At 35.9% G+C, this 14,437-nt stretch overlaps 1 protein-coding gene across 2 annotated transcripts in view; it reads right to left on the reverse strand.

Annotated features, from left to right (window-relative positions):
* Positions 1 to 14,437, reverse strand: part of CRYBG3 (crystallin beta-gamma domain containing 3) — a 130,981-nt gene that overhangs the window by 37,249 nt on the left and 79,295 nt on the right. For both annotated transcript variants that reach the window (XM_077118641.1, XM_077118642.1), the window contains 5 exons: positions 12,907 to 13,040; positions 9,112 to 9,238; positions 1,638 to 1,780; positions 1,432 to 1,558; positions 496 to 528 (listed from right to left, as the gene is read on the reverse strand). In XM_077118641.1, the coding sequence (XP_076974756.1) occupies positions 496 to 528; positions 1,432 to 1,558; positions 1,638 to 1,780; positions 9,112 to 9,238; positions 12,907 to 13,040 (564 nt within the window). The remainder of the gene's footprint in view (positions 1 to 495; positions 529 to 1,431; positions 1,559 to 1,637; positions 1,781 to 9,111; positions 9,239 to 12,906; positions 13,041 to 14,437) is intronic.

Below are 14,437 nucleotides of genomic sequence, written 5' to 3' on the forward strand. Positions count from 1 at the left end.
GTGAGCTCTGCCTGGAGCGCAGAAATAACCCCCCCACACACACTTTAAATTTCCTGGTTTGCCTTTCTTCTTTCTCACCCTTTCGCCTCCTAAACCTTTCAGATATCAGAGGTAAAATCAGTGTGCCAAGACAGTGAATTCTCCATTATAAATTTGCTCTCCCAGAGACAGCACAACATGCTGTGCTGGATGTGAAAGTGACACTGAAGAACGGGTGGGCAATAGGGAAGAAAGAGTGGCAGAGGTTCAAAATAACCCCAAAGTGGTAAAAGAGCTCCTTTCTGCAGCTCTGAAAGGAAAAAAGGATCTGCGACAAATCCTAGCAACACTACCACTAACAAAGCTGGACACTTTTTTGCTCAAAGGTATCAAGCACAAAGTAAACTGCCCTGCTGTGTAGACACATAAAAGTTATCTGAGGGAAAGAAAAATATTTCAAAGGATATAAATGCTTTTAATAAACAACATTATAAGTTAAGAATATTTTTAACATACCAAATGTGAAGGTTCATTTATTCCAAGTGGTTCCTAAAAAATAAATGAAAACATTTTTAAATTGTAATCATTTACTCTTCATTGCTTTTTTGAAAGTCACGAAAATACCCATTGAAAAATGAAAAAGAAACTGGTCTGAACAATTTACTAGGTACCTGAACTGGCTATGAAATAATCTACTAAATTCTCTTACAACAATTCTAGTATTTATTACTAATTCATTTTGAGTAATATTTTAGCTGGAAGAAAAGTGTGTCCTGACACCCATTAGGAGGATAAAGTTCAAATATCTCATCCCTCCCTCTTCCACCACTAATTATCTCACAGGCACCCTTATTGTCTTGTGATGTTTGTTTTTACCCAAACTTGCTATACTCTTTCCTGGCTTTGTGACTTTACACACAAGGAAATCAGTCCAGCTCTGTGGAATGCCCTCCCTGCCCCACTTTTCTGTCTGGCAAAATTGCTTTTATCTGTTAAGATATCACTAAATTCCATCTTCTTCTTTGGCTCGTCCCCAAGCAATGAGTGCCCTCTCCACCCTCCTTCCCAGCATTATCCACACACTTCATTTTCCCAGTAATTATACTATAAATAATTGTTCAAATGTCTATAGTCCCTAAAAGACCAAAATCCATCAGGGAAGTGTTATTCATTTTTATCTCCAGTAAGCACTACAGCATATGATATATCAGAGACACTAAGTAAATGCCATTGAACGAATGAACTCATCAAACCGATCAAATTACAGCACCATCTCATCAAGGTGCTAATACCTACTGGCTCTTATGGAGCCTACAGAAATTCATACGATGCTTCACTTTATGTATACATACATGTAACATAATTCAACAATTCCATGAAAAACTTGTTCCACATGTTCAATTACATAACATTAGATGCCTCTAGCATTGGTTATGTCCATACTTAACTTACCAGCCGAATTGGTCGTATTGACATGATTATATTATTTGATCCTCCCCAGTCAAAAAAACATTTGTATTTTCCTTTCTCTAAGATGTATTGCTCTCCACAGAAGAACTTCTGCTGGTAAGCAACCCATCTAGTAGGGAAAAAAGAACAGAATTGAGCAACCAACAATTTTAAACACCAAAGAATATTTCAAGTAGGAGACAACTTACACTCCACTTTTAACGTGAATGGATCTCGTTTCAGTGCCAAAGCCAATTTCTTCTAAGTCAGAAATTTCTTGATTCATAATGTTAATGAACTTCCCACCCTCAAGGTCAGATTCAAACAGTGTGATAGAAGATTCTATAAAATTCTACAAATTAAAAAGATAAAAGTTTAGGAAAACATATCCTTTTTTTATGGGTGACTATATCAACATAATTTCCACATACTCAGATAATTTTCAAAAAGTAACTTCATAAATAATTTTGAATGGTACTAAAAATAATTTGAGTCACTACTCAAAAATAGTTTAAGTAATAAATGTAAGCCCAAATTTATTTTAATCAAGAAAATATAACATTGTTATATAAATGGAAATTCGTCCGCAGTTGGTAAATTATAAAGACTTAGGAGCTATCAAACTTAACACTAATGGTAAAAAACAAAACAAAAACTAAATTCTTACTTCATGTGCCTAAAAAGCAGAAACTGCATGTAAATTAATTTAAAATTCTTTTTTCTCTGACATTGATAGTTGTTAATAAAATAGAAGAGGATCCTACCAAGCGATCCTAATGCATAAAGAATTCAGTGTATTATAAAGGTAGCATTACAGATACACTTGGTCAATGATTTAGAAACAATTGGCAAATTGCTTAGAAAACAAATAGATCTTTTATTTTTTTTCACATGGGCCAGCAGCGGGAATCGAACCTGGGTCCTCTGGCATGGCAGGCAAGCATTCTTGCCTGCTGAGCCACCGTGGCCCACCCAACAAATAGATCTTGACCTCAGCATATACTAAAATCAAAACTGTAAAATTTAAGTTTGTATTAAGAAAATTATGCAACAAAAAGAAAATATACAATGTATCATATCATGGGCAATGTGAGAGAGAATTTTATAAGCGTAAATGTTAGAAAAAATAGATAAATATGACAAAAAATTGTAAATTTATAAATCAAAATGAAGAGAGGAAATTTCAAAAATCTTTATAGCCATCAGCATATTTAAAACAAAGACATTAGAAAAACTCTAAGACCCAAATAGATGAATCAAAAAAGGACACAGACAATTATCTAAAGAAAGAAGAATAACATTAAAAAACAAATAAGTAAATTTCTAATTTCACTTGTATATTAAAGAAATTCAAATTAAACCTAGGGATACAATTTTCATCATTTAAATTAAATTTTAAAAGGATCTAAAAATCCAGTTTTGTATGGGATTCTGCAAACACTGCTGGTGAGAATATATACTGGACAACTATTTTAGAAACAAATATAGAAATATAGAACAAAATGTTAAATTGTTCATACTCTTTGACCCTAAAATTCCCTTTTTAAAAAAAAAATTCCTAAATAAAATAAATGGTTTTTATAAGCAAAGAAGCATTATTTATATTAGTGAAAAGCTATGAATAAAGTTAAATGTCCAAAAGATGGTTTATGAACCTTTATACATCCAGTACCTGATGGACTATTAAGCATAATTAAGAAACATAATAATTAAAGGTAATTAACATTCTAACAAATTTATTATATTCACTACTAGCCAGGAACTTTATGTACATTATTTTCAAAAGAACTACCACATGAGATTAGACTATTATCCCCATTTCACACGTAAGGAAACTAAGTAATTTGCTAAGTAATTACAGCTAGAGAGGGCCACATATTGAATTCTGAGTCTAAGTCTATTTTTCTACTCTAAGCACTTAGTCACCGTGAGATGCAAATGTAAGAATGAAAGAGCAGGACAAAAACTCAAACTTACAAACATGGAAGATTCCAGCATGAATAAAATAAATGCAAAAAAGACTGAAAGAAATATAAAAAAAGTATCTAAAATTGTTATCTTTGGATGTAGGGAAATTGGACAATTATCTACCAATTTTTTTTCAAGTTTCTATAATATGTTTAATACTCTAATGGGAAAATACCGAGTATATAAAACCAAAACTTTTCATTTCTCTTATTCTACTTCAGTGTTCGTAAATTAAGTCTCAAGACTAATGAAAAATGTCCTGAATCTCTGTAAGTCTTTATGGCATCAGTTTTCTCCCTTAATCTATTATAAATATAGTCTGAGAATATAAGACTTCCAAGATGTAAGAGGATGCCACCAAGATGAAAACTGATTTTAAATGAACAGGCAAAACAATGTTACAAAATTAAAAACAAGGCATCTACAAGAGAGGAAGAAAATACACTTGAAATAAATTCTCTTGTACTTACTACTTGTCAACTTTCAAGGATTTTCAAATTGCTGACACAGCTTGATCAAATTTCATTTGAAACTTTAGGATAAAAGATAGTCTTTTACCCGAAAAAAACTTATTGTAAAAGAATTGCTAAGCCATAATTGTTTGCTTTTAAATTCCTTCTTAAGAATAGACCTTTGAAACCTGAGGGTCTCTGGTACCTTCATTACGTTGTCATGGTTCTTAAAAAATGTGAGCTGGCTAGGATTTATTCTTCATCATTATCAACAGCCTCCCTTTTATTAACTTAACACCTTATATTCAAAACAAGCTTGTATTTATCTCTTTTGAATTCCCCTAAACCATGTGACACAGGACAGCTTCTAAAGCCAAATGAAGAAATCAAGGCTTTAAAAATCTATTAAGAGGTTTGCCTTCAAGTCCCCGGGATAAGTCTGAGGCCAAGGCAGGAGAACACAAGCATCCCAAATGGAATGTGTTTACAATCTGGGGGCCATAGCAACAAATCTGGTATACTGACCACACAAACCTCCAACACCCAAGAAACCTTAACACACCTCTGTTCCTTGAAACCTGAAAATGCATGACTAGCTCAAGGCAGTTTTGAGCATATAATGCAAAGATGACATTTAAAGTGGACCCATTCAGGTCCTGATTAGGAACCAGTATCAACAGCCACCAGCCAAGTCAAGCTCAGTGGCAACAGTTAGGTTCTCCAGCAGTCCATTTCTGCTTCTACTTCTTTTGCCCTCACAAATATCTACTACCTACTCCTTCTTGGAGTTGCAAGAATTGGGAAGCAGGTATACACTGAAAAACATCATGGGTTTCTATGTTATGCCATGGGTAAAATGGGGCTAGAACATAGAAAAGGATGAATACAGATACATGCATATCTGCTGGGTGGATGTGCTATCACTGAAAATTAACTTGTATTATATCAGGATGTACTTTACTTGAGTGACAAATTAAACAAATTATATTGTGTGTGATGGAGGTGGTGGCAGGGGCGGAGGTGTGGGGGCAGTGAAGATGGTGAGCCGAGAGGCAGGCCAGAGGCAAAGGCCATCTGGTAACAATTCAGTCTGGAGCTGAGTAGAGGGGGGACCCATTATCACAAGGGCCCTGTGCCAATGACAGGTTTTGGCAGCATATGGGTTCACAAATAAATTTGCTCACATGGCTTGAATTTGTGCCCTTTCCTGTACTATCATACACAGAAACCTGGCTAAGGGCTACAGGAGTCTCCTAAGTGCTGCCACTCTCCTCTTTCTATCTTCTGCTTTTGTTTATTTGTGGCTTTTTTTTTTTTGCCTTATTGCTTCTTCCTTCTTTCTTTTCATGTCAATATGTCTCCCCTTTTGAGCACTTCTTGGTTTTATCCCTCAGTGTGCCTTTTTCTCTTAAGCCTATAAAATACACAATATATGATCTGGTCGGTTAATCACCACCAATAATAGGGTAAACTGCTAGACAGTGCTCTAATTCTAAGCCAACTTAGGCATGTTCTGGGTCAGGTGCCAGGGTTACATAAACCAAGCACGGTGCTTATGCACAACAAAACAAAACCAAACAAAGTCTGCCTTGCTGAGAAGGTTAAACCAGGATGAGCACTCAAAAGTCATGTCCTGCATAAACCTATGAGATTAGTAGGTTATTATCACACTCACTTTTACTCTACACTATTAAATAAATTTGGACATCATGTGGATTTAAGTGAAGCTCTGTTGTTTGAGAAGAAAGAATAATGACAGAATGGCCTTAAAGTTGTATTCCACTTTATATTTTTCAAGAGCTTGCATCCACTAAGAAATATGGATAGTTTAGTATCAACTACAGTATTCCGCATTGTTAGAGAAAATTAACAAACAGTTGTTTCAGGTCTGAAGATAAGTCTTTAGGATCAGTAATCTTGATTATTTTTAAATTCCATAAAATCCCTTTCTGATCTTGCACTACAATCCCCAGTGGGCGATATGATATGAGACACCAGTGGAGATCTGCTGAATCCAGTGACTGAGAAGAAATAATAGTCTCTGATACACACCACCTGGTTTCAGAGGTCTGAAAAGTGTCTGAAAATCATAACAAAAGCAAATCCAAAAGTTAAACTAGCACTAGACTGAGAAAAAAACAAGCAAACAACAAAGTTTTATTGAGGAAGCCAAGGACTAAAAAATCCTTAGTCCCTGGAACTTAATTACTGCTATCTTCTTTTTGGTCTTTTCTTTTTTTAAAAAAAAAACAAAAACATTAAACTCCAAGTCAGTATATTTGCCTGACTTATTGGGATTAGGAACATGTTTCTGGTTGTCCTCTCCTAAATAAACACTCCATGACATAAATCGCATTATCCCTAAGGAACATGTCTGGTATTTGACCTTTTTCATCCAGAGCATTCTGCATACTGGAGCCAGGACATCTGAAAACGACACTGTATTCCTGTGACGCTTTTCTGTCCTCTTGTTTATGTTATTTTATTTCAACCTAGGTCTTAAATGCAGTGCTTTACTTCTTCCCAGGTTAGAGACATCTGACCTCAGGGGAAAAGATGTCACATCAGCTCCATCTATCAATTCACTGAGGGCTGTCACAATCACAACAGCTTCCTTTAAGAACTCCTTCCCAATTATATGGTAGTATGGGAAATATATAAATTTTTGAAGTGCGATTTGATTTATTATACATTTTTATTTCAAAACGGTCTAAGGCTTTTGGAATAAAGGAAAATGGATAATATTACATGGGTCCTAGAGTAAGACAGAAATGCCCTCAAATCAAAACTCTATACTTGGGCACAGTACCTAACCTAACCTCTTTGGGTCTCTATTTCTGTATCTGTAAGATGGGAATCACAAGAGTCTCTACCTCATAGGGTTGTCTTTGTGAAGATTAAATGCAAGGATGAATGGAAAATTAGTGCTTAACAAATGTTAGGGTTAACATAATAAAGATTATTATGATCATGTCTTTAACTATAACCTAACAACTAATCTTTTAATTTTTTAAAATCTAATTTACAGAGAAAAAAAGAAAGATTTTTTCTTTGAAGGACATTTTTATTTATTTATATTAGAACCATGTGTCATCATTCATTGTAAATGCCCCAAATTTTTGTGTGCAGCAGTAATTAACATGTCTCTGGATATGTCAGTTTTCCTATACAAAGATTATTAATTATAGAATGTGTATACCATGTATCTCCTAATAATTTAACTGTATAATTAGAGAGTCTATCTTTCCATATTTTCTACTGTTGGGAGATTTAGCTGTATACTTACAGCATTTATATCCTTTCATATTTTCCACCTTTGGGAGATTTCAGACTTAAGAATGTGTTTTTTTGTCTGTTTTAGTCATACTCATATTTGGAATTCTATCACATTTACATTTCTAGCATCGGCAATACCCCCTTTCCCAACTTTCTTTTACTTTTATTTAATTAATAAAGAAAAAATTATATTCAAAACTGGGTAGAAGATGCTTCAATGCATGCAGTCACAGCGAGCTAAAAACAAAAGATCAAGGTTCCATCTTGTTACATTTTGTCCAGCTTGCCTTTTAGTGCTCAAATAAGGTACAGCAAGGCAGAGAACGCTCTCTTTATTGAATATTAGACTTGTAGACTAAATTCCTCAAAACTTATCTATCCATTGCTCAAGTAAACTCAGTACTTCATTCTTCAGTAGAGTGTCCTGTATTTTTTCCCAGTGGAGCTGATCTCCAAACCACTTTCTTACTGACAAGCATCATTCATGGAAAAGAAATGCACCCTTGTTCTCTGTGCTTGTTCTCCCATTTCAGCTCCTCCTGTTTGGCGAGGTAAGGGGTTGTAACATGCTGCTGCTGACCCTACTAGACAGGCAGCTGAAGGAACAGAGGACATAGCCCCTGTGTTCATCAAAGCCTGTGTGGCCCCAGTAATCAACCTTCACTTCATTATCAATTTCCTCAAAGAGGGCTTCAGAGACCATTCCAGACAGTTTAGAGTTTATAGGTAAAGATTACTTTGTAAAGAGATTGCAGTGGCAGATCCTGAGTTACACATAAGAAAACATGCCCCCTTGAACAACTTAGAAGTCCACAAGGCTGAGTAGAAAAATGAGTAACATCTGCTATACCTTCATAACCTGCCAAACTCTCTAACATCTTTCTCCCCCTCACTGTGCCTTCCTCATCTTCTACCTGGAGTCCTGTAACATCCTGGACATCTTGCCTCCAGCCTTATCTCTTCCCCGTGCAATTTTTTTATTCATTTGCCAGATCTTTCTAAACCACTAATCTAATCATCCTCATTATGCCTACAGGCCATCAGTGGCTCACACTCCAGTAAAAATCTGAATTCCTCAGTGTGGCCATCATTATCTGGCTCTGGACTCATCGTCCCAAAGTTCTTGCTAACATACTGGCTTATTTGCACTTCTCTGATCATATCAGTTTCATTTACATGAGGGTTTCTTAACTTTAGCACTTCCATAATTTTAGGCTGGATAATTCTTTGCTGTGGGTTCTGTCCTATGCGTTGTGGAATGTTAAGTGGTATCCCTGGCCTCTACCCACTAGATGCCAGTAGCAATCCCTTCCCCTCCCCCTGTACCAGTTGTGATGCTCAAAGATACCTCCAGATATTGCCAAATATTCCAGAGGCAGGACAATGGGAGTGGGGGGTAAAATCACCCCCAACTGAGAACCACTGATTGCATCCCTGCCTGTACATATGTTAATCTCTTGCTAAACAGCACCCACCTTTCTCCTTCACCCTATCCTGGAATCTGTGAACTGGAAGCTTCAGCTCACATGTTATCTTTTCCATGAACCTTCCCTGGCTCCTTCCAAGTGGGTATCACTGAACTTTTTTTCCTGGGAACTCAGAGAACTCTGTGCTTAATTCAATCATAGTAGTTATGTAAATGTTTCATAGTGTTTGATTCTCTCCCCTACTTGACTGTTAGCTCTATGAACGTAGGGACCGAGTCTCTAGCCAATATTATATTTCTAGCACCTAGTATATCTAACAAAGCAGTTGCCTCCCTCCACATCCCCCGAAAAGAGATTATGGGATCAGTGAATGAGAAGTGAACATAAGTATTCTAGAATAATCATGGGAGGTGAAAAAAAAGCAAGTAACAAGCAGTTCAGTTTAATGTTCTAAAGTGTTTTAGAAACATTTTATAACCTCAAATTCTACCAGAGCTTATACCCGAGTTACATTAGAAATAAAATATAAATAGGTAGAAAAATAAGATTAAGGAACTCACAGCTTGTAAGTACCGGAAAGACATGATGGGGCCACTTAATGCCCCACAGGTATTACTGTCTTCAAAGTCTCCTTCTTCAAGAAGAAACTGCTGACCTTTAAAATGCTCTTTTTCATAGGCAACCCATCTAGAAACAAAGAGGACATCCAATTGAGCCATTATTGAAATGATAATCTAGAACGCAAAAAGGAGAAAATCATGATACAACCCCTAACTGCTCATCACCATATTCTAAAAAGCAGCACCTTTATCTTGTTTCCATTTTTAGACAGGCAGATGGTGTGTGCTTCATGGATCAATAACTTTTATAGGTTGCAAGCTTTTCCCAACAAAAGGTTAATTGTAGACTTGCAACAGACAGACGCTTGTTAAATGTTTGTGGCATGACTTGAAAACACATCTCAACGTGGTCAGATCATAGCTTGTCAAGTAAAGATAATAGAAAGCAGAGATAGCCAAGGAGGAAAGTTACTCACCTACCTGGAGATCCAAAGATAATTACTCTTATTTTACTGATTAAGCTCTTCGGGAATCACAGAATATCTATTATATTAAATGTTTATTCAACATTTAAGTTAAGGCTTCAGATGTAAAAAATATTACAGATGGGGAACAAGGAAAAGGGAAATGCGACTGAGCTGGCATTAATCCTGGAAGCCTACAGGGGTAAAAAAGACTTGAAGAAATGTTTACGGGGGAAATGTTGGTCCCATCACTGCATAAGTGGTGATAATGGAGACAGGAAGCACTGAGGCAGAATGCCTACTAGGGACACTGGTTTCTTGACTTCTAATCTAAAACCATCAGTACAGGATACCAACAAACAGCATTAGTTATTAAGCTCCTCTGTGAAGCTAACCTTTATATGGTGTGATCCACAGTATTTAATGCAAAGTGGGTGTAGATAATTAATAATACACATTGACCCACTTAAACCTGCCTTCTTTCCTTCACCTGTGTTGTGTAGTTAGGGTGGGACCCTCCAATCAGGCAGACTCCAAGATCACTATGCTGAGCTCTAGGGGAGGAGACTTCTGCATTCTGGAGCTGGATAAAATGAAGCCTGCTGGCTGACTCCTCCTTTTCACCTTCTCCACCGCAGCTCTAGTTGTGAAGACATTTAAAAAACTATTCCAAAGTCTTGTTTTCATAGGGCCCAAAATAACAGCAGCCACCCAGAAATCATGAGTTCCCCCCAACCCCCACTTTCTCAGTGTAGGTGTGTGAATGGCAGGAAAAAGAGCAGTGTTTTCACATGAGGTAGAATAAATATATTTTATACATTTTAGTATATTTATAAAAATATGTAAAGAAACATTCTATTCTCAAACTGTGGCTTAGGTAAAATTTAGTTTCACAAAAAACCTTTCAAATTCTCTATTCAATTTTCTTTTATATGAATAGGACTACTCAAAACATGCTTTTAATATGTGTGCCCATTTGAAAGTATTATGTACCCTAAAAAAGCCATGTTTTAATTCCGATTCAATCTTGAGGAGGCAACCTTTTCTTTTAATTCTGATCCAATATTGCAAGTGGAAATTTTTTTTTAGATTATCTCCATGGAGATATGAATTGCTCAGGTGGAACCTTTGATTTGATGGAGATGTGACTCCACCCTTTCCCGGTGGGTCTTGATTAGTTTACTGGACTCCTTTAAAAGAAGAAACATTGTGGAGAGAGCCTGAAAGGACAGAAATCTTTCTTGAGGGAAGGTAACTTCTTGTTGGTGTCTTAATTTGGACACTTTCACTTCCTTAGAACTGCAAGCGGGTAACTTATTAAGTTCCCCTTTTTAAAAGCCATTCCAGTTCTGATATATCTATCGCATTCTAGCAGCTAGCAAACTAGCACAAGATAACTATGTGGAAAAAGGAATAAAAGTTGTAGAAGACCTTAGCGTTGATGATTAAGGTCCCAAAATCTCCTGCCTCCTTCTTCTTAACAGAATAGTTTTGATTAAGAAAATAAGTTTTGATTAAGATTCAATTTCTATCTCCATTTCAGATATGAAATAATAGGTGTTACCTGAGATAGATTAAAAAGCATCACCTACATACACAATGGAATATTATTCAGCCATACTAAAGAAAGAAGTCATGAGATTAGCTGCAACATGGAATAACCTTGAAAACATTCAACTCTTTGAAATAAGCAAGGCACATAAAGATAGTTATTATAGGATATCTACTTACAAGAGATGACCAGAAATGGTAAATCTGCAGAGATAGAAAAAAGATTATTGATTTGGGGGGAGGAAAGAGGCAGGGAATGTAGGGAAAGAAAAGGGGAGTGTTTGTTTGAAAGTTTAAAAGCCATCAACCTCACTCTCCCCAGGTTCCTCAAGATGGGACAGAAATGAAGAAGAGTCCATACTGCTAGACATAAAGTTCAAGAGCTAAAAGAAGTGAAAATGGTAGAAATGATGAAAAAAGAATGAAGTCATCTGTTTATCTTTAAAGAGGGGATAAATAGGGATATTACATTCTTCTCAGGAAGCTGTCATTTAAAAATGAAAAGTGTGCATACTGTATTACATGTCATAATATTTTCATGAGATTTTTATAAAAGTTGTAAAAAATTAGAAAAATAACAATACAGACCACACTGAATGTTAGCAGATAATTTTCTATGAAACAGAAAAATAGTTTAATTCATCAGTTAATGAGAAAAACAGTGATTCCAAAAGAGAGAAAAGCAAAGATAACTTAGAGTAGGATTAATACATGTGCATTCAGCAAGCCAGAAAGTGCTGCAAAGAAATACAAAACAATAAAAGTGTGCTAATCCAAACCCTATTTAATACTCTTCAACCCCCAAATAAATCTTTTTAATTCAAGGTTAAGGACTTAAATGATCACCAATATACCAGATATATTTTTGATTTGACCTACATACCCAGCATGTTGCAGCCTCTTAACATTTCATTTTAGTTGGTATGACCATCATTTCATTTATTACCAGAAACTGTAAAGTCTAAGTCTCTAAATAGGGACTCCTAACAGATCTTAGACGAGTTTTTTAATTTCCACAAATAAAATCATCTGCCAGAGTTGCCTGAACAAGATGTTAGAGAAAGTAACAAGAGACACCAATGTTTAAAATAAACCAATACATCAACAGAGACAAGAAAATGTTTCTGGAGGAATTCTAGCACTAGACAGTCAATTACAAACAAGCTTTGAGGAAAGCTGCTTCTCCATGGTTCTGCTTTCCAGGACATGACTACACCCTGGCCTGGTCACAAGTTTTCTGGGGCTCCTGGCACAGTAACCGCTGATTGAGACTGGGATGGCATTAATGATAGTGACACTTGGGTTTACACTCAGGGGTTCTTAGGGGGTTTCTTGAAAAGCAGTTCAGGGCCACGGGCTAACAAATGGCTAGCTCTAGCCTTTAGAAACACAACGCAGGCTACTTCTTTAACAAGGTAAGGCTCACTGCCAAGGTCTTTGGCACACAAAGTTGACAAGATCAACAGAACAGAGAATGATAAGAACTGGGCCTCTCATTCATGCCCAGAATTATGAAAAAAACATGTAATTCTGGTCTTCTCTATAGTCTTTTGAAATACTAAATGCTGAAGTTTTAGACACTTTTTTCTACATTCAAAACCTCCAATACCAACAAGAGTTCAAAGAAGCCCATTAGTAAATAATATTTTTTGCCTCATATTTTACATAAGGTTGCGAATTTTCAGATTAAGGGAGACAGTTTTTGCTCTCCTTAAATACTTTTTTGTGTTAATCTTAAAAAATAGATTACTAAATGAAATACTGAAAATATAACACTCACACTCCACCAATGACACGAACTGATCCAATTCCATGAAAATCCCCGTCATTGTTTAAAAAATTAGGGACAGAATCGATATGTTCACTAAAATCTTTGGACTGTCCATGGAAGTGAGGTTTTTCATAAATAATAACCTGAAAAATAGGAAAGAAAATTACTCTAACATGCTCTTTTTTAGAACAGACACATATTAATATATTTAAGTGATACTAAGACCACAACATAAATAGGGACCACTGTCTATTTTTTATTAATAATATGTACATGATACAGTGCACAAGAAGTATTTGAGTCTTTTATCATCATACAGGCAAAATATCTTAATGTTCATCTCACAGTAATGTACCTGAGGATGATTACATTGTTCCAGTGGTACATATCCTAAGTCCACCTCAGAGGTAAATTGCCTTTATAACTTGGTCTTGAATTATCTTTCATGTGTTTGGAATTAAACACAGATCAGCCTTATGCCTAATAATTTTTCTATAGGAAATATTCTCTTGAGGCTTCAAGCTATTAATTTGAGAGAAAGTATGCTGTTTCTTATAATACTGCTTGCTTCTATGGTCATTGCTATTCATTGAAAACACATTAAAATTCTTGAACTGAAACAGAAAAACTCCCTAAATATAAGAATTGATGGAGAAAACTATGGGTTTTGATTGGATATTTAGTCATTTTTTTAGGGGAAAAAAATAAGGTAGAAATAGACATTTCTAGCCTTTTATTTACTTTCATCTGAATTGGTACAAAGTATTTATCTTCTATTTTGCTGCTTTTTTACTTCCCAAGTACATGGAAGTGATAAGAGTGATAACAGTGCTAATCTAGCCACACTCTTTCACCTGCTATTTGTGACTAATAGCATAATTTATATACAACTGGAAACCCATGACCCAAACCGGTAAGATCCCATGCTTGAACACACTAGTCCAAGAAGTTACAGCTTCCAATTTATAAATACTGATAACAGATTATACAGACTGAAAAAAATACATAGTACTGTTCATGCCATTTTCTACATATCAGATTTTCACAGGGTGCTTGTATTTGAAGTGATGAAGTTTTATTGGGGTTTAGTGCACACTACATACGCTGGAAACATTCAAAGTAAGAAGCTGTAATTCTTTGATGAGTAAACTATACACAAACATCTAACGACTTGAAAATTGTGACTGTTTATATCCATGCCATACATAGACATCAAAGACCTGTCAAACTGCAAACGTCCAAGGTAGAACCAACCTGTTGCACAGGCAATAAGAAACCAGAGAGCAAGGAACTTCTAGTTTTGATTCAGCAGACAGGCGTTTAAGGCAGGAGTCACTCTGAGAGTGTCACAGCTAATTGTGCATCAATGGCTCTCAAGTTTGGCTGGGTGTTAGAGAATCACCTGGGGAGCTTTGAAAACTTCTGACCACACCCAGGCCACACTGCAGACGAATACAGTATCTTTGGGAGTGGAACTTAGGCATGAGTATTTTTTTCAAACTCAGGTGTGCATGAGTCAACATATATTGAAGGTGTATTA

Source organism: Tamandua tetradactyla, chromosome 10, assembly GCF_023851605.1.
Source record: "Tamandua tetradactyla isolate mTamTet1 chromosome 10, mTamTet1.pri, whole genome shotgun sequence".
Lineage (NCBI taxonomy): Eukaryota > Metazoa > Chordata > Mammalia > Pilosa > Myrmecophagidae > Tamandua > Tamandua tetradactyla.